Here is a 21,526-nt window from a genome sequence, read left to right as displayed (position 1 = left end):
TTATATGGACCAATCACTTAAAGCACTGATATTCAAAGTTTCAGTGTAATTTTGAGGAAAAGAATGAAATTCTATACATTCTTGTCACATCCCTTTTATGGTTAACTTTTTGGGTTAACCCTGGAGTTAGCTTTCCAACACATAAACCCTCAGCTGCAATTCATTTACTCTCAAAGTTTGGTTGAGCGTATTACATGATATTATACAAACCTCATCTTGTAAATGAAGAAGCACTTTAATTGCATCTGGCCATAACTGTACTATCTTTCAAAAAAAATATTTCTTCTAACAGGTAACATTATTGAACTTCATGATAACTTCAGAAGGAATGCAGGATCAGCTTCTTGGAATTGTAGTTGCAAGAGAAAGGCCAGATCTTGAAGAAGAAAAACAAGCCCTCATCCTTCAAGGGGCTGAGAATAAAAGGTATCAAGATAACTTCCCTTGCCAGGGATAGAAGCAGACTGCAGTTTAAGGAAATAGAATCATGGAAAATACATTTCAGAGACCTTTTTTTGGTTTGATTTAACAGGAAATTCAAGACTACTATTTTTGAGATCTCAAACTTAGGCTTCTATTTGTTTTTTAGGCTGATTTGGATGTATGCTTTTACTCATGTTCTTACTGGTTGTGCCTTTCTTCTTTTGATATGGTTTCCTATTTCTGGGATTATTAGAAAATGTTAGAGATCTGAATTGCAGGTTGTGTAATTGCACAATGTAACTCTTGATCCTGTCCTGTGTTTTTATGCATCCCGTCCGTGATGTTGGTATATGATTTGCTGTCCTCACAAATTTTTATTAGATATTAATGGTTGTGTTTTAGAAATGTTTTCATTGTGTGCTAGATTTGCACTGATGATACGTGGCAAAGGGCACCTTCCCCCATGGGTCAAAGCATGAAATGTGCAGTATTCAAAGTGGTTTGTCACTTCCTCCCTTTGCTATCCATTTTTTAGCCTGAAAGTAGATAAATTTTTCAGAAATTTAAGGGAATGTTTAATAAGAAAAAAAGATGTTGTTACGTAAGTTGCATACCAAGAGTAGAATCTACACATTGTCTTATTTTATAGAAACTAACAGAAAACAGCTGTAATTTTCATATGTGAAAAACCTTGTATATTATTTTAGGCAGCTAAAAGAAATAGAAGACAAGATTTTAGAAGTTCTTTCAGCCTCAGAAGGAAATATTTTGGAGGATGAAACTGCTATCAAGATATTGTCTTCTTCCAAAGTTCTGGCTAATGAGATTTCTGAAAAGCAAGCTGTAGCTGAAGAGACAGAAAAGAAGATTGATGCTACTCGTATGGGCTATCGTCCTATAGCTATCCATTCGTCAATCTTGTTTTTTTCTATTGCTGATCTAGCCAACATTGATCCAATGTACCAGTATTCTCTCATGTGGTTTATTAACCTTTTCATCATGTCTGTAGATAATTCGGAGCAATCAGAAGTTTTACAAACAAGGTAAGAGTGATAATTCACCATTTCTAATTGGTGATGTATTCATAGTTACTCCAGAAATGTTACTATCATTTCTCCAAAGTGTGTTGTCTCAGGCATTGCATTTTGAAATATTTTTTTGTACGTCTATATGTCAGATACTTTTCTGGAAAATAATTTATTCATAGAAACAAAATGGTACAATATATTACAAGTGCAACATATTCCACTATTTCTATTCAGTAATTGCTACCTCAAGTTGTGTGTGAAATTACAAAGTGTCACTTAGATAAAAATGGCCCACTTGCTTTGATTTTATATTTCATTTCATGTAGTGACTTCGTAGGTCTTCAAGAAACAGACAAGAAACTTTTTCACACAACTGGTGAGACAGAGTGAAGTCTTGTGGCTGGGGCTCTTGGCTGTAGAGTGTGCAACGCAGTAATTATTAACCCAACCATTTTTTAAATTCAGTTTGATTATTGTTTTATACTTATGGTGTCCCTCCTTCTTCCAGTTTGTTCATAAGAACAGGAGAAACTGTGCAATCTTTAATGATCTGAATTTATTTTACATGTTATGGACCTCACTATTATCATAGAATCATAGAATCTTTAAGGTTGGAAAAGACCTCTAAGATCATCAAGTCCAACTGTCAACCGAACACCACCATGCCCACTAAACCATGTCCCTAAGTGCCTCATCTACACGTCTTTTAAATACTTCCAAGGATGGTGACTCAACCACTTCCCTGGGCAGCCTGTTCCAATGTTTAACCACTCTTTCAGTAAAGACATTTTTCCTCACGTCCAATCTAAACCTCCCCTGGCGCAACTTGAGGCCATTTCCTCTCGTCCTATTGCTTGTTACTTGGGAGAAGAGACCGACCCCCACCTCGCTACAACCTCCTTTCAGGTAGTTGTAGAGCGTGATGAGGTCTCCCCTCAGCCTCCTTTTCTCCAGGCTAAATGACCCGAGTTCCCTCAGCCGCTCCTCATAAGACTTGTTCTCCAGACCCCTCACCAGCTTCGTTGCCCTTCTCTGGACATGCTCTTAACACCTCAACGTCCTTCTTGTAGTGAGGGGCACAAAACTGAACACAGTATTCGAGGTGCGGCCTCACCAGTGCCGAGTACAGGGGCACGATCCCTTCCCTCCTCCTGCTGGCCACACTATTTCTGATACAGGCCAGGATGCCATTGGCCTTCTTGGCCGCCTGGGCACACTGCCGGCTCATGTTCAGCTAGCTGTCAACCAGCACCCCCAGGCAGCTTTCCAGCCCCTCTTCCCCAAGCCTGTAGCGTTGCATGGGGTTGTTGTGGCCAAAGTGCAGGACCTGGCCCTTGGCCTTGTTGAACCTCATACAGTTGGCCTGGGCCCATCGATCCAGCCTGTCCAGGTCCCTCTGCAGAGCCTTCCTACCCTCGAGCAGATCAATGCTCCCGCCCAACTTGGTGTCATCTGCAAACTTACTGAGGGTGCACTCGATCCCCTCATCCAGATCATTGATAAAGATACTGAACAAGACTGGCCCCAAAACTGAGCCCTGGGGAGCACCGCTTGTGACCGGCCGCCAACTGGATTGAACTCCATTCACCACAACTCTCTGGGCCCGGCCATCCAGCCAGTTTTTTACCCAGCAAAGAGTACACCTGTCTAAGCCATGAGCCGCCAGCTTCTCTAGGAGAATGCTGTGGGAGACAGCCTTCTGAAGGCTGTCTTCAAAGGCCTTACTGAAGTCCAGGTAGACCACATCCACAGCCTTTCCCTCATCCACTAGGCGGGTCACCTGGTCATAGAAGGAGATCAGGTTGGTCAAGCAGGACCTGCCTCTCATGAACCTGTGCTGGCTGGGCCTGAACCCCTGGTTGTCCCGCACATGCCTTGTGAGCGCCCTCAAGATGAACCGCTCCATAATCTTCCCCGGCACTGAGGTCAGGCTGACGGGCCTGTAGTTCCCCGGATCCTCCTTCCGGCCCTTCTTGTAGATGGGTGTCACATTGGCAAGCCTCCAGTTGTCCAGGACCTCCCCCATTAACCAGGACTGCTGATAAATGATGGAGAGTGGCTTGGCAAGCTCCTCCGCCAGCTCCCTCAGCACTCTTGAGTGGATCCCATCTGGGCCCATAGACTTGTGAGTGTCCAGGTGGCGTAGCAGGTTGTTAACTGCTTCCTCTTGGATTATGGGGGATTTACCCTGCTCCCCGTCCCTGTCTTCCAGCTCAGGGGGCTGACTACCCTGAGGATAACTGGTCTGCCTGTTAAAGACTGAGGCAAAGAAGGCATTAAGTACCTCAGCCTTTTCCTCATCCTTGGTGACAATGTTCCCCCCTGCATCCAATAAAGGATGGAGATTCTCCTTGGCTCTCTTTGTCATTAATATATTTGTAAAAACATTTTTTGTTGTCTCTAACGACAGCGGCCAGATTGCGTTCTAGCTGGGCTTTTGCCTTTCTCATTTCCTCTCTGCATGACCTAACGAGATCCCTGTACTCTTCTTGAGTCGCCTGCCCCTTCTTCCACAAGCGGTAAACTCTCCTTTTTTTCCTGAGTCCCAGCAAGAGCTTCCCGTTCAGCCAGGCCAGTTGTCTTCCCCGCCCGTTCTTCTTATGGCGTATGGGGACAGCCTGCTCCTGCGCCTTTAAAACTTCCTTCTTGAAGAATGTCCAGCCTTCCTGGACCGCTTTTGCCCTTCAGGACCGTCTCCCAAGGGACTCTCTCAACCAACGTCCTGAACAGGCCAAAGTCCGCCCTCCGGAAGTCCATGGTTGCGGTTTTGCTGCCCCCCCTCCTTACTTCACCGAGAATCGAGAATTCTACCATTTCATGGTCACTAAGCCCAAGACGGCCTCCAACCACCACATCTCCCACCAGTCCTTCTCTGTTTGTGAACAGCAGGTTGAGCGAGGCACCTCCCCTGGTAGGCTCACTTACCAGCTCTGTCAGGAAGCTGTCTTCCACACACTCCAGGAACCTCCTAGACTGTTTCCTCTCTGCCGTGTTGTATTTCCAGCAGACGTCTGGGAAGTTGAAGTCCCCCACAAGAACAAGTGGAGGACTAGTGATTGTGAGACTTCTGCCAGCCACTTGTAGAACGCTTCATCTGCCCCTTCATCCTGGTTGGGTGGTCTATAACAGACTCCCAGCAGGATATCTGCCTTGTTGGCCTTCCCCGCCTCATCCTTACCCATAAACACTCAACCGTATCATAGAATCATAGAATCATTGAGGTTGGAAAAGACCTCTAAGATCATCGAGTCCAACCGTCAACCCAACACCACCATGTCCGCTAAACCATGTCCCTAAGTGCCTCATCTACTCGTCTTTTAAATACCTCCAGGGATGGGGACTCAACCACTTCCCTGGGCAGCCTGTTCCAATGTTTAACCACTCTTTCAGTAAGAAATTTTTCCTTACATCCAATCTAAACCTTCCCTGGCGCAACTTGAGGCCATTTCCTCTCATCCTATCGCTACATCGCAATCGTTGAGCTCTAGATGATTGAAACACTCCTTAACATACAGAGCCACCCCACTGCCTTTCCTTCCTCGCCTGTCCCTTCTGAAGAGTCTATAGCCATCCATTGTAGCACTCCAATCGTGAGAGTCACCCCACCATGTTTCTGTGATGGCGACCAAGTCATATCTCTTCCGCTGCACAATGGCTTCTAGCTCCTCCTGTTTGCTGCCTATGCTGCGTGCATTGGTGTAGATGCACTTCAGTTGGGCTATCGATTTCGCCCCCGGCATTAGCATGCCACCCCTAGGCTCATCTCTAGTGAGCCTGGTTTTATCCCCTTCCCCCTTTGAACCTAGTTTAAAGCCCTCTCAATGAGCCCCACCAATTAATGAGCAATGATCCTTTTCCCCCTGTGAGACAGCTGAACTCAATCTGTTGCCAGCAGGCCCGGTGCTGTGTAAACCTCCCCATGATCAAAAAAGCCAAAATTCCACTGATGGCACCAGCCCCTGAGCCACGTGTTGATCAGGTGTGTTTTCCTGTTCCTTTCAGTATTCTTCCCTGCCACTGTAGGGATTGAGGAAAACACTACTTGTGCTCCTGATCCTTCAACCAGTCGCCCCAGTGCCCTGAAGTCCCTTTTGATTGCTTCTGGATTGTTATGATCATATTAGGATTATTCAATGGATATTCACCCTTGAAGTGAATTATCTACACAGAGACTGTTTAAAGAAAGTTTTTCAGTGTTCTATCACACCAGTTACTAAATTCTACTTCAGTGGCTTTATTTGATCTTCAAATCACGGAGCATTGTTTCTGTTACTTAGCTACTTGCCTGTTCATCACATGAACAACAGGTGGGAGAGGGAAACTACTCTCCCAATGTGTGTATAGAAGATTTTTCTAGTTAATATTGCAAATGGCAATTTCTGAATTATCCATTACTGTCCATATTTTATTTAAGTACAAGTAAGTTGTAGTACCTGGTAACGTAGTACTTAGTGCGTAGTTTAATGTGTAGTGTTCAGTTTAGTGGCATACTGGTTATGAAGGTTATTTTTTCATTAGAATTTAGTCAAGGTCTGGGCAATCTAAGTCTGGCATAACTGCTTTATCAAAGATATTGCTACTAATCATTTAAATCAGAGCTTAGTATTTTGGTATCATATTTGAAACTACAGTCAAGGTAGCCTTTTTACCAGTAAGGCAATCTGTGTTCTATAAACTTAGCTCTTTGACTTTAAATCTTACTCTCTCATATCTCAAAAAAACTCTGTATGCCTGTACCTAAATTAAAGTAAGCAATGAATAAAATAATCTCATTTTGATTCAGAACCTTTCTGTCAGCAGAAATATAAAGAGACAGGACCTGAATCCCAGCTGATGGTATGCATTCCCAGGGAATGATTGGTGTAAGCCCATTTTGATAATTTTGCCCAGTGAAGGCAGAGGAAGACAGACTCACAGAAAATTCTCTGTGAATTAATAATTCACATAAGACTGTTTGTCTTGGGCTGTCTTCACTAGTCAGATGTTTTTTACTACAGGCTCTGTGCTGAGAGTTTTTTTTTAACCATTCTTTTCTCATGCAAACCATGTTACTTCTGTAACGTGAAAAAAGTTTACATTTTGTCCCATGGCCATCTTTGTGTCAGTATTTTGTGTATAAATTGTATGTATATCCATTTAACTGATGAGGAATCAGTAATTTTGAAAAGACTTAAAATGCTAATAAAAAACCAGGAGCATTTATATATGTTGTGGTTTAACTTGGCAGGCAGCTAAACACCACACAGCCCTTCGCTCACTCCTCCCCACCCAATTGGGATGGGGGAGAGAATCGTGGAGAAAAAAAAAAAGTAAAATTTGTGGGTTGAGATAAAGACAGTTTAATAGGATAGAAAAGGAAGGGAAAATAATAATAATGATAAAAGAATATACAAAATAAGTGATGCACAATGCGATTGCTCACCACTTGCTGACCAATGCTCAGCCAGTCCCTGAGCAGCGGTCACTGCCCCCCGGCCAACTCCCCCCAGTTTATACACTGAGCATGACGTCACATGGTATGGAATATCCCTTTGGCCAGTTTGGGTCAGCTGTCCTGGCTGTGCCCCCTCCCAGCTTCTCGCTGGCAGGGCATGAGAAGCTGAAAAGTCCTTGATTAGTGTAAGCACTACTTAGCAACAACTAAAACATCGGTGTGTTATCAACATTTTTCTCATACTAAATCTAAAACACAGCACTATGCCAGCTACTAGGAAGAAAATTAATTCTATCCCAGCCAAAACCAGGATAGTATCCATCCCTTATTCTAGACCATCTACATCATGCCCAGGTCCTCACACTTTCCAATACATTCCAATTAATCACCACCATTTTTCCTATCTTTTGATATATACACACAGATATCATTCCCTTAGTCTATGGGCCATCCCTCTAAAATGTTCGTTGAGTTCAGTTAGTCCATGACTTTGGGCTCCATCTGTCATAACAGTCCTTCAGGGCAGGAGAGGTGGTGTGTGGTGTTGTATTGTTGCACGCTGAAGCCAGTTTTGGTCCCATCGTCGCTGTGCTTTGCTCGGTTTCATCAAAGTTCATTCTTCATTAATCTAGGTGATTCTTACTCTAATACTGTTGATATGGCATATATATAGCCACCACAGAAGTGATGATATATAGTGTTATATAGCAATTAACATAATACAATTTAATTCATTGACTATTCTCACCCAAAATCAAATCCCCTTGAGGTACACATCGGTCTTCCCCATCCTCCCGCATCACCCACTGAGTGCACCCAGGTCTTTGAGGAAAAGCAATCCCATGGATGGGTTTGCCATTGCCCGAGGCAGGAATAACCCAGACTGTCTTCCCCAGCACATTTTTATGTGCACTACAGGGACTTTATCCCCTCCTACGTAAAAGTATGTAAAAGTTTTGATTGGGCAGGGTCACCTCAATTGGCAGATCCTCTAGTGTTGACTAACCAGGTGGCTTTTGCTAAATGTGTGTCCCAGTGTTTGAATGTCCCACCACCCATTGCTCTCAGTTTTCTAACAGTCCATTGCATTGTTCGATTTTCCCAGAGGCTGGTGCATGATAGGGGATGTGATACACCCACTCAATGCCGTGCTCTTTGGCCCAGGTGTCTATGAGGTTGTTTCAGAAATGAGTCCCATTGACTGACTCAGTTCTTTCTGGGGTGCCATATCACCATAAGACTTGTTTTTCAAGGCCCAGGATAGTGTTCTGGGCGGTGGCAAGGGGCACAGGATATGTTTCCAGCCATCTGGTGGTTGCTTCTACCAAGGTGAGTACATAGCGCTTGCCTTGGTGGGTTTGTGGGAGTGTGATATAATCGATCTGCCAGGCTTCCCCATATTTATATTTCAGCCATCGTCCTCCATACCAGAGAGGCTTTAACTGCTTGGCTTGCTTGATTGCAGCGCATGTTTCACATTCATGGATAACCTGTGCAATAGTGTCCATGGCCAAGTCCACCCCTCGATCACAAGCCCATCTATATGTTGCATCTCTTCCTTGATGGCCTGAGGTGTCATGGGCCCACTGAGCTATAAATAATTCACCCCTATGTTGCCAGTCCAGATCCACCTGAGCCACTTCAATCTTAGCACCCTGATCTACCTGCTGGTTGTTTTGATGTTCTTCAGTGGCCCGACTCTTGGGTACGTGAGCATCTACGTGACGGACTTTTACAACCAGGTTCTCTACCTGGGCAGCAATATCTTGCCACAATGTGGCAGCCCAGATGGGTTTGCCTCTGCGCTGCCAGTTGTTCTGCTTCCATTGCTGCAACCACCCCCACAGGGCATTTGCAACCATCCATGAGTCAGTACAGAGATAGAGCACTGGCGACGTTTCTCATTCAGCAATAATATCTAAAGCTAGCTTTCACCTCTGCAAACTGACTCGATTCACCTTCTCCTTCAGCAGTTTCTGCAACTTGTCGTATAGGACTCTATACAGCAGCTTTCCATCTCTGATGCTTTCCCACAAGACGACAGGACCCCTCAGTGGACAGGGCATATTGTTTCTCATTTTCTGGTAGTTTATTATACAGTGGGGCCTCTTCAGCACGCATCACCTCCTCCTCTGGCAATATTCCAAAATCTTTGCCTTCTGGCCAGTCCATGATCACTTCCAAGATTACTGGGTGACTGGGGTTTCCTCTTCGAGCCCGTTATGTGATCAGTGCAACCCACTTACTCCACGTAGCATCAGTTGCATGATGTGTACAGTGGATCCTCCCTTTGAACATCCAGCCCAGCACCGGCAGTCGGGGTGCCAGGAGGAGCTGTGCTTCAGTACCAATGACTTCTGAAGCAGCTTGAACCCCTTCATATGATGCCAATATCTCTTTCTCAGTTAGAGTATAGTGGGCCTCGGATCCTCTGTATCCCCGACTCCAAAACCCTAGGGGTCGACCTCAAGTCTCCCCTGGTGCTTTCTGCCAGAGGCTCCAGGTAGGGCCGTTCTCGCCGGCTGCGGTGTAGAGCACATTTTTTACATCTTGTCCTGCCCGGACTGGCCCAGGGGCTACTGCATGAACTATCTCCTCTTTAATTTGTTCAAAGGCTTGTTGTTGTTCAGGGCCCCATTTGAAATCGTTCTTCTTTCGGGTCACTTGATAGAGAGGGTTTACGATCAGACTGTAATTTGGAATATGCATTCTCCAAAAACCCACAACACCTAAGAAAGCTTGTGTTTCCTTTTTGCTAGTTGGTGGAGACATGGCTGTTATTTTGTTGACCACATCCATTGGGATCTGACGACGTCCATCTTGCCATTTTATTCCTAAAAACTGGATCTCCTGTGCAGGTCCCTTGACCTTACTTTGTTTTATGGCAAAACCGGCCTTCAGAAGGATTTGGCCTATTTTCTTCCCTTTCTCAAAAGCTGCTTCTGCTGTGTTGCCCCACATGATGATGTCATCAAGGTCATTGCAGGTGTTCTGGAGCTTCACCCTGTTACAGTGCAGTCTGGATCAGTCCATGGCAAATGGTGGGGCTGTGTTTCCACCCCTGGGGCAGTTGATTCCAGGTGTACTGGACGCCCCTCCAAGTGAAAGCAAACTGTGGCCTGCACTCCGCTGCCAAAGGGATTGAGAAAAACGCATTAGCAATATCAACTGTGGCATACCACTTGGCTGCCTTTGACTCCAGTTCATATTGAAGTTCTAGCATGTCTGGCACGGCAGCACTCAGCAGTGACATGACTTCATTCAGGCTACGATAGTCTACTGTTAGTCTCCACTCTCCATTAGACTTCCGCACTGGCCATATGGGACTGTTAAAGGGTGAGCGAGTCTTGCTGATCACTCCTTGGCTCTCCAGTCGACAAATCAGCTCATGGATGGGCATCAGGGAGTCTTGGTTGGTGTGATATTGCTGCCGGTGCACCGTTGTGGTGGCAATTGGCACCTGTTGGTCTTCGACCCTCAGCAAGCCCACAACAGAAGGGTCCTCCGAGAGACCAGGCAAGGTAGACAGCTGTTTAATTTCCTCCATCTCCAAGGCAGCTATACCAAAAGCCCACCAGTACCCTTTTGGGTCCTTGAAATACCCTCTCCTGAGGTAGTCTATGCCAAGGATGCACGGAGCCTCCTGGCCAGTCACAATGGGGTGCTTCTGCCACCCATTCCCAGTTAGACTCACTTCAGCTTCCAATACAGTTAGCTGTTGGGATCCCCCGTCACTCCAGAAATACAGATGGGTTCTGCCCCTGTATAGCTTGATGGCATTAGGGTACACTGTGCACCGGTGTCCACTAGAGCCTTATACTCCTGTGGGTCCTATGTGCCAGGCCACCGAATCCACACAGTCCAGTAAACCCGGTTGTCCCTTTCCTCCACCTGGCTGGGGGCAGGGCCCCTCTAGTCCTGATCATAGCATCCATTACTCATTTCCTGTAAATACGAGTCAGAAGTCTCTTCATTAAGATCAGAAGTAAGATCGGCCCTTCTACTTTGTCTGGGGAACTGCCTGCTGGAAACTGGAGCAGCAATTTTCCTGGAAGAACCCCCTTTTGTGATTGTTTTTCCTTGGAACTCACGTACCTGTGCCTCTAGGGCTGAGGTAGATTTTCCATCCCACTTCCTCGTGTCCTCTCCGTGGTCATGTAGGTAAAACCACAGGGTGGCCCGTGGTGTGTATCCACTATATCTTCTCTCTTGAGCAGAGGGACGCTTACTCCTAATGGCTGAGATACTGGTCTGTACAGGTGCAGTGTAGGACATACCCTCTTTGAATCACTGGAACTCCTGGGACAGTTTCTCGACTAACATGTCTGGCAGTTTCTCCACAGCCGAGATGCAGGCCTGTAGGGAGGAAGAGAGACTTTCTTTGTATTGCTGGAGTTGGCCAGCCAATTCATCCACCGTTTGTTCCTCTCCGTCTTTCCAAGTCATTACTGCCAATGAGTTGGCATATGGTGATGGTGCGCTCCGTACAAACTTCTGCCACATGGGTCGTGTGCACTTGACTTCATCTGGATCTTTGGATAACTGCTCATTGTTTAGGTCACCATAAATCACCTCCAGCATGGCTAATTCCCTCAGGTACTGGATACTTCTTTCCATGGTGGTCCATTTGCCTGGGTGACATATAACATCTTCCTTGAAGGGATACCTTTCCTTCATACTTGAAAGGAGTTGTCTCCAGAGGCTGAGGGCTTGTTCCCCTTTTCCAATCGCTTTGTCAATGCCTCCTTCCCTGGAAAGGGATCCCAGCTGCTTGGCTTCCCTACCCTCTAATTCCAGGCTACTGGCCCCATTGTCCCAGCATTGGAGCAGCCAGGTGACAACATGCTCACCTGGACGACAACTGAAATCTTTTTGCATATCTCGCAGCTCACTCAGGGATAGGGATTGGGTGGTTGCCATCTCATTTATGGGTTCTGCCTCTTCCTCCTCCTCCTGTTCTTGTGATGGCCCTGGTTCATCTTCATCCCTTACTAAATGACTTGATTTTCTTCTGTATTTCTTCTTGTGTATAGGGGCGACTGATACCAGCACAGGTTGATTCTCTGGTTCAGCCGCAGTGCCTGTCACCGGGATTTGAGTAGCTGCAGTGCCTGTCCATGGGGGCTGGAGTAGTTGTTGTGCCTGTTGCCAGGGTTGGAGTAGCTGCAGTGCCTGTCCTGGAGGTTGGAGTAGCCACAGTGCCTGTCGCCGGGGTTGATCTCTGGATGGTATTCTTAAATAATTGTTTAACCTTAAACAAGACCTGAACACCATTCAGGAGACATAGCAATAGAAACATGCTGGTTTGAACATCCCAAGGATATTGAAGATTCTCAAGAGCTGTTGTAACTAGCCTGAAGGAGAAAGGGAAGGTGAAGGAACAGGGGAAAGTGTGCCTCCCTGTCTCCCTCATAGATTGGTTCCCCGAGGAGAAAAGTAAAAGGTGTAATTATTAATAGTTTGCAAAAAGTGGCTCCCGAGGTACGGAGATGACAGCAATGCTGAGTACAATACAAAAGCACAAATACAAAAATTAGTCTCATGACCAATAATTTTATCACATCATAAACCAGTAGTGGTACACAGTGCAGCAAAATGATATCCTTGATCCAGCTCCCAGAGGTGATAGACAGCACAACAAGGAACATGTACAGCAAGTAAGGTGTTATATAACACAACTTCGAGAGCAGACACGACAACTGTGAGGGTAAATTAATCACCATTGTGACCAGCAACTGTTAAACCAATGTGATGGATGCGTATAACAAATTTGCCTTAACATGCTTTGGTCAGGTCTGTTGTTATCTCCACCCTTTGTGCCCCATGTTGGACACCAAAAGGACTGTTGTGGTTTAACCCGGCAGGCAGCTAAACACCACGCAGCCGTTCGCTCACTCGCCCCCCCCATTGGGATGGGGGAGAGAATTGGGGAAAAAAAAAAGTAAAATTAGTGGGTTGAGATAAAGACAGTTTAATAGGACAGAAAAGGAAGGGAAAATTAATAATAATAGTAATGATAAAAGAATATACAAAATAAGTGATGCACAATGCAATTGCTCACCACCCACTGACTGATGCCCAGCCAGTCCCTGAGCAGCGGTCACCGCCCCCTGGCTAACTCCCCCCAGTTTATACACTGAGCATGACGTCACATGGTATGGAATATCCCTTTGGCCAGTTTGGGTCAGCTGTCCTGGCTGTGCCCCCTCCCAGCTTCTCGCTGGCAGGGCATGAGAAGCTGAAAAGTTCTTGACTAGTGTAAGCACTACTTAGCAACAACTAAAACAATCAGTGTGTTATCAACATTATTCTCATGCTAAATCCAAAACACAGCACTATGCCAGCTACTAGGAAGAAAATTAACTCTATCCCAGCCGAAACCAGAACAGTCTATTACATTAATATTATTAAAAATAGTCTATTTCTTCTTAGCTGAATGGAAGAAAACAAAAATAGATTGAAACACAAGACTGAAAAGGAGACACAGATCAAACAACATAGTTTGCTCTCCATCTTCATCTTCTTTCAAAAGCTTTCCACTTTTCATTTATAATAGATCACAGTTAGGTTTCTGAATGATCACCATGTCTGGACTGCAGGAATACCCTCCAAGTAGCTCCCTGCCAAGGGATTGGTGACTTACTTAGGTAGCTGAAAAAAAGCCATAGCACCTCTCCACATCTTTGTTACTACCTTGAAAGAAATATTTGAAGTAGTTGTGCAAATTCAGACACTGCATTTCTAACTATCCGAATGGACTTTTCCTTATTTTGACTAGATATTCAAGGTATTCAAACTTAAACCTTTATAAAACAATAGATAGCCTCCTTGCATTGTATTTAAAGGAAATTATTGATAATAAATCACAAAGTTTTAAATATATTTGTATTATAGTGTATTAAGGAAAATACTCTGTAGAATGGGAAACATATTTCAGATAACCTTTAAAGATGGACTGTTTTGATTTTGACCCTGGTATTTATATTCGTAATGAATTTTGAAATTGCTGCTCTTTTCTGCCCCTCCCAAAAGGGACCTCTCACTTCCTCTGAAAATCATATGTTACTAAGATGTAATTGCACTTAAATGTTTTTTATGTTATTTTGCTCACAAAACGGTACATGTATTTAATGATTGCTTTGGCGTAATTGACCAGAGAGTTTATTAGCACATAGGAGATCTAAATGGTTTGCAATGAGTTTCCAGAGTGCACACTCTTTAGAGTGCTATTAATGGAAGGTTGTTCTTTTTCCAACACCTGTAGGTTGAAGATTCTCAAGGATCATTTTACTTACTCACTTTACGTCAATGTCTGTCGCTCCCTCTTTGAAAAGGACAAGCTGCTCTTCTCTTTTTGTCTGACTGCAAATCTCCTGAAGTATGAAAAATTGGTCAGTAATAATTAAAAATAATTTGCACTTTGATATGATATATATTAAACTGCATATACAAACTATCAGTAATAGGAACATAAAGGATAAGAATAGAAAAATAAGTTTATATATAATTATATTATTTAAGCCTCAATTTTGTTGTTTATTTTCATTTTAATAAGCAATTGTAAGCATTAGAAAAGACTCTCTAGAATAAAATAAATATATAACAAACAGGTATGGCAAAACTGAGCTAGATGATAACAGTTTTTCTAAACATTACTGAAACCAAAGCCCAGCCTATGTTATTCTTACACTTTGCAAAATTTTACTGTAATGTATTCCAAATTCTAAGAGCGTATCAAAATGAATTGTAACCATTGATTTAAGAAACCACTCATCTTTTTCACTTAAGGTGCTAAATGTGTTTATTTTTGCATAGAATTCCTGAAAATCAAACACTTGTACCAACTGAATTCTAGTAATTTCTAGTAATTCTTTACAAAATATTTATTTACAGTAATTTTTAAATTCATAATGAAATACACGCATTTTAACCATATCATCTGCAAAACAGTACTTAGGGTTGTTTGGAGTTGTTTCTTTCAGTGTAATATGGAAACATTTAAAATTTTAGAAACTTTTGAAATTTTTATATTGGGGGATACATAGAAGTGAATTCTTTCAAGAGCTGATGGTAATAATCATGGGACAGTGTTCTCCCATTCATAGGGACTTCAATTTACAAATTCAAGCGATCAAAGAAATTTTAAGATAAAGGAGTATTGAGAAAAGAATGATACATGTAATAGGCTGATATTTCTTTTTCATATTTAGACTTGCATTATAGGGAAAAGTTGCAAAATGCATGGTTCCCTGAAATATGTCCAGTACTTTTTTCCTTCAACATTTTGGGATTTGAAGAACGGGTCTAAAAATCTAATCAGTTAACTTTGTTAATTCCCCAAGTTAGGGGTGCAGATGAACCTTTAAATTGGCTCATACCTTAGTTTTTTTGATTCCTTAAATTCATGTTTAACTGAAAACCAGACACTGAATACTTTGGAAATAAGCTTTTAGTAGTTGTATAGAAGCTTTTTCAACTAATGCAAGAATTCAGATCATAGAATCATAGAATAGTTTGGGTTGGAAGGGACCTCTAAAGGCCATCTAGTCCAACCCCCCTGCTGTGAGCAGGGACATCTTCAACTAGATCAGGTTGCTCAGAGCCCCGTCCAACCTGGCCTTGAATGTTTCCAGGGATGGGGCATCCACCACCTCTCTGGGCAACCTGTGCCAGTGTTTCACCACCCTCAGCGTAAAAAATTTCTTCCTTATATCTAGTCTCAATCTCCCCCCCCTTTTAATAGTTTAAAGCTATTCCCCCTTGTCCTGCCACAACAGGCCCTGATAAAAAGTTTGCCACCATCTTTTTTATAAGCCCCCTTTAAGTACTGGTAGGCTGCAATAAGGTCTCCCCAAAGCCTTCTCTTGTCTAGGCTGAACAACCCCAACACTCTCAGCCTTTCTTCATAGGAGAGGTGTTCCATCCCCCTGATCATTTTTGTGGCCCTCTTCTGGACCCCCTCCAACAGGTCTGTGTCTTTCTTATGCTGAGGGCTCCAGAGCTGGACGCAGTACTCCAGGTGGGGTCTCACCAGAGCAGAGTAGAGGGGCAGAATCACCTCCCTCGACCTGCTGGCCACGCTTCTTTGGATGCAGCCCAGGATACGATTGGCTTTCTGGGCTGCGAGTGCACGTTGCTGGCTCATGTCCAGCTTTTCATCCACCAGTACCCCTAAGTCCTTCTCGGCAGGGCTGCTCCCAATCCCTTCATCCCCCAGCCTGTATTGATACCGGGGGTTGCCCTGACCCAGGTGCAGGACCTTGCACTTGGCCTTGTTAAACCTCATGAGGTTCACACGGGCCCACTTCTCCAGCTTGTCCAGGTCCCTCTGGATGGCATCCTGTCCCTCTGGCGTGTCGACCGCACCACTCAGCTTGGTGTCATCTGCAAACTTGCTGAGGGTGCACTCGATCCCACTGTCTGGGTCATGGATGAAGATATTAAACAGTACCGGTCCCAATACGGACCCCTGCGGGACACCACTCATCACCAATTTCCATCTGGACATTGAGCCGTTGACCACTACCCTCTGGATGCGACCATCTAACCAATTCCTCACCCACCGGACAGTCCACCCATCAAATCCATACCTCTCCAGTGTAGAGAGAAGGATGTTGTGGGGGACCGTGTCAAAGGCCTTACAGAGGTCCAGATAGACGACATCTGTAGCCCTTCCTATGTCCACTGATGTAGTCACTCCATCATAGAAGGCCACGAGGTTAGTCAGGCAGGACTTGCCCTTGGTGAAGCCATGCTGGCTGTCTCAAATCACCTCCCTGTCCTCCATGTGCCTTAGCATAGCTTCCAGGAGGATCTGTTCCGTGATCTTCCCAGGCACAGAGGTGAGACTGACTGGCCTGGAGTTCCCCGGGTGGTCTTCCTTTTTTCCCTTTTTAAAAATGGGGGTTACGTTTCCCCTTTTTCAGTCAGTGGGAACTTCACCGGACTGCCACAACTTCTCAAATACGATGGATAGTGGCTTAGCAACTTCATCCGCCAGTTCCTTCAGGACCCATGGATGGATCTCATCAGGTCCCATGGACTTGTGCACCTTCAGGTGCCTTAGATGGTCTTGAACCTGATCTTCTCCCATGGGCGGCTCTTCATTCTCCCAGTCCCCGCCTTTGCCTTCTGCAGCTTGGGCGGTGAGGCTCGAGCACTTGCCGGTGAAGACCGAGGCAAAAAAGTCATTGAGTACCTCTGCCTTCTCCGTGTCCCGGGTAACCAGGTCTCCCGTTTCATTCCAGAGAGGGCTCACATTTTCCCTCGTCTTCCTTTTATCCCCGACGTACCTATAGAATCTTTTCTTGTTGCCCTTGACGTTCCTGGCCAGATTTAATTCTATCAGGGCTTTAGCTTTCCTAACCTGATCCCTGGCTGCTCAGACAATTTCTCTGTATTCCTCCCAGGCTACCTGTCCTTGCTTCCACCCTCTGTAGGCTTCCTTTTTGTCTTTGAGTTTGTCCAGGAGCTCCTTGTTCATCCATGCAGGCCTCCTGGCGTTTTTGCCTGACTTCCTCTTGGGATGCATCGCTCCTGAGCTTGGAGGAGGTGATCCTTGACTATTAGCCAGCTTTCTTGGGCCCCTCTTCCCTCCAGGGCTTTGTCCCATGGCACGCTACCAAGCAGATAAATGTATCGATTTCCTACATAATGTACTAAAGCCATTAGATTTTATTTATTTAGTCCTAAGAATACTGTTTTTCATTGTAGATTAATGAGAATGAGTGGAAATTTCTGTTGACTGGAGGCATAGGTTTGGACAATCCCTTTTCTAATCCATGTACCTGGCTTCCTCCAAAATCATGGGACGAAATTTGCCGACTAGAAGATTTGCCGTGCTTCACGAACATTCGTAAGGATTTTACGCGACTGAAGGATGGATGGAAATTGATATATGACAGCTTGGTATGTTAAGATTCCTGATTGCTTGCATTCATAAGCTAATTAACACATTGAAAATATTTATTCAGGGAAAAGAAAGTGCTGTCATTTTACATGGTATGTTCTTACATATATGAATGTAAATATTTAAGCAAATGGTGTATAGTAGTAGATTATTGCCAATTTGTCAGGTGGCTTCTGAATAGCAAGTCATGCTTTGAATTGAATTTGGATGGGAAAAAAGGCAACAAAACCCGGAGTGGTAAGGTGATAGTGAAATTTGCTGAACTTAAGGCAACCACTGTCCCTTGTCAGTTTATATGTTTGTTTACCATGCTTTGAGGATGCCTTTTCATGCTATTATGTAGCATGCTGCTTTCCTGGATAAGTGTAAAAAAGCAATTATTGCCATGTAGAGAAACTAGAATGTGATTCGGGAGACCTGTGATTCCTTATTCTCACAGTGACCTGATATATGCATTAATGACTTACTTTGTCTTTATCTAACTTCATCACAGTTTCCTTAAAATCTAAGCTCTTTAGATGAATTTTACTCCACATTTGGGCACTTGCTTCATCTTTAATCTTACTATTAACTCCTTTTTTTATTTTATCATACTCCCCACTTCTGCTTTTTGATACGCAAAGTGGTCATCATACACATACCTCCTGAACAAATGATTAAAAAAGTTATCCTTTTTTCCTACTTGCACCATATCTGACCATAACCACTTCCATGTTCATATAATACTGTCCATTTGTGCTAGTCCATTGAACCACTTTTCTCACTGTTAACTTAAATGATGAAAATTTATCACCCATGTTCAGTCAAATGACCCGGGACTTCTTACACTCGTTTCAAAAAGATTAATTGTGTGTTTTATTCATTGTAAATGTCAAGGATTTAGAAATTCCTTCTATTTAAAAAATGGACTTGAAGTATGTAGAGAGGAAAAGAATTGATTTTGGGCTGTAAATGCTCATAAGTGTATGATGAGAGACGTTAAAGAAACTAAGCAGCTGCAGCTCCTTCAGTTGTCCAGATTGCAGGAAACAGGCAAATAGTAGAGATAAAGCTTTCCTTGGGCATTTACAAAAAGATACAGCAAGTTCAGGGTTTTAGTTCTTCTTTGGGAAATAGTCACTTGGAAAATGAACAGAGAAATGATGGCATTTGAAAAAGAGACTGAGGGAGGGGACTACTTTGTTACGCACTTTGGGATCATAGCTTTTTAAAGCAACACCTAATATAAATGAAAGGTGCTGACTTTCAGAAGTAAAGGTTCAAGATGTCTGGGATAGCTATATGTGCATTCACGCAGCCAGACTGAAATAAATAGAAATTCCTTCATTTAAGTGGCTTTCAATAAAATGAGATCTATACAATCAGGTCATCAGTTAACTGATAAAGAATCTAATAAACAGTAACACTGAAGCCAGGAACATTCAGTTACAGAACCTCGAGTGCTAGATCAAAAGGAATGGCATTATCTATCACTGCCCTGATATAGAAGAGTTGCTATGCCTCTTACTTGTTATGTGAAAACATTTTCATTACCTACCTAGCTTTAATACTAGTACTTTCATGTGAGTGCACTGGAATTTTCAAAAGTGCTAGTTAATGGGTCTTAGGGAAGAGTCCTTTTTGATAGCTGTATTTTATCACCAGTATAGTTTATCCCCAGTAATATGCAACCAGCTTTTTCTCGTCTTGTTAGTGATACACAAATTTAAATAAAGGGCATTTTCATGCATGTATACGTGTGTTAAAGAGAGGGCACCAAATCAGTGTTGCTTGAGCCACTTTGTCATCAGCAACCATACACTGAATATGAATGTTTTTCAAAGGAGTTTGAGATACACTTTTCTCCTCCTACAGTTGTAGATCAGGTTGCTTCCAAAAGTAGGGGAGACCTGACTTCAAGTCCCCCGTTCAAGGATTCCATGTATTTTATCTTAAGTTGTATTGCATACTTTGGAGTAGGGACTGAAACTCAGTTCTCCTCTAGCTGGCTGACTTAATCTCAAAGCTACTGATGCATCTCTTCTCATGGAGAAGTGAAGAGTTTTCAGCACAGTGGCACAACTCAATGGAGTCTTCAGTGCAACCTTCATTCCTCAGTGTTTCCCAATTCACTGTTTTCTACAAATTTTTAGCTAAACTCTTCAACAGCCGTTATATATGTCATTCTGAGGTACCTATTTTTCCCATATATTAATATAAAAATAATGCAGCATTCTGGATTCTGATCTGAAACTAAGTGCCTAGAAGTTGGGGAAGGAGGGAGCCAGGCTCCAGATTCTTAGCAGAACATGATCTCCACTGTGATTTGATTTACTAAATTAAAGTTGCTCAGAATGCAGTCTGTTCAGGTCTGTCTGCATACCTCTGTGCCCAACCCTCTACAGGCAAGCCTAAGAGGCTCACCAGCAGAGCTGTAATACCAGTTTCCAGAAAGGCATACCTAGCTGGCACTGTACTTCAGTCTAATAAGAAGTTAACATGCCACACGACAACTGCTGTTCCCAACCTGATAACTGCAATAACAACATAATAGCTGGATTATTCATAGGCCATTTACAAACGAAGTTCTCTGGTGAATTTTCTGATTCTTGTTTTCCTGCACTCATTTCCTGCATTCAGATGCAACCTAACTCATAGTTATCATGTAATACTGTAATGTGATTGTCATTGATTATATGGCTATCACTGTAATAACATTGTAATATTGAAGACTGACACCATAATTCAGTTCTAACAGAAAGAGGGAGGTAAAGTGCATTTTCAGGTTTCCTCCACCTCATTCCTTCCCCACTTTCTAGAGAAGAACTTTGGGTTATCATCTTTTAAGCACTTAAAAATTACTCTAACTTCTCTGCCATAAGAGAAGCTTCTTTGATAAACATATATTTAACATTATTTTTTTAAAAAAGCTTTAAGCATGTCAACCCCATTTCTGTAGATTAAAGAAAATACATCATGGATTGATGTGTCAAGTAAAAAGATAATTTACTCTCACTATAGGTAATTCACAAATGCTTTAAAGAATGTTGAAATACATATGTTTTTAGGATCCCCAGCATGAGGATTTTCCTGCAGAGTGGCAAGAGAAATTGGGGGAGTTCCAAAGGATGCTTATCATTCGCTGCCTGAGACCTGACAAAGTATGTACAAAACTTTCACCTTATTCAAAAAGGCCTGTCCATCTTAGAAACCAAAATTATTTGCAAGTATGCATTTCAACTGTGTTGTCTACAACAGTCTATCATAAAGGAAAATAGGACTGAATGAGATTTCAAAAAACCAGCAAGTTTGAAATTGTAATGAAAAACCTTTTTACACCAGAAGGGTAGGCCTTTAGCTTTTGTTAAGTTTCAGTGCACACACCAAAATCCCCAGAGCTCTTCCTCCTTGAGACTGTCTTACAAACCTTGTGACTTTCCTTTTTCAGTACACCTGCTATTTTTGCTTATGTAACTTTTTTGATGGACGTCGCTATCTATGGTAAATTTTGTCTGACCTAGGAAGATAATTGATTGGTAAGCAGGAGTGTAGATAGTGTAGGTGCTTAAAGGTAGCAATTATTGTAGACACACAGATCCATTTTGTTCTATGGAAAGTGTTTTGAAGCAGAACTGTTCTGATTTGAGTCTGTCTAGCTGTAAGGCTTGAATGTGGCACAGATCACAATAGGTGGTCGCAGTTGTGAATCTTTATTCCAAAAAAGTCAACCTACTAAAAACCAGAATAAATATT

The 21,526-nt window shown here is 43.2% G+C and overlaps 1 protein-coding gene across 1 annotated transcript in view; it reads left to right on the top strand.

Annotated features, from left to right (window-relative positions):
- Positions 1 to 21,526, top strand: part of DNAH7 (dynein axonemal heavy chain 7) — a 135,354-nt gene that overhangs the window by 97,657 nt on the left and 16,171 nt on the right. Inside the window, exons 49-53 of the mRNA XM_076342253.1 lie at positions 293 to 426; positions 1,131 to 1,466; positions 14,150 to 14,276; positions 17,599 to 17,793; positions 20,842 to 20,934. Of these exons, the coding sequence (XP_076198368.1) occupies positions 293 to 426; positions 1,131 to 1,466; positions 14,150 to 14,276; positions 17,599 to 17,793; positions 20,842 to 20,934 (885 nt within the window). The remainder of the gene's footprint in view (positions 1 to 292; positions 427 to 1,130; positions 1,467 to 14,149; positions 14,277 to 17,598; positions 17,794 to 20,841; positions 20,935 to 21,526) is intronic.

This window comes from Aptenodytes patagonicus, chromosome 6, assembly GCF_965638725.1.
Source record: "Aptenodytes patagonicus chromosome 6, bAptPat1.pri.cur, whole genome shotgun sequence".
Lineage (NCBI taxonomy): Eukaryota > Metazoa > Chordata > Aves > Sphenisciformes > Spheniscidae > Aptenodytes > Aptenodytes patagonicus.
Note: the sequence above shows the minus strand (reverse complement) of the source record. Positions and strands in the feature narration are given on the sequence as shown.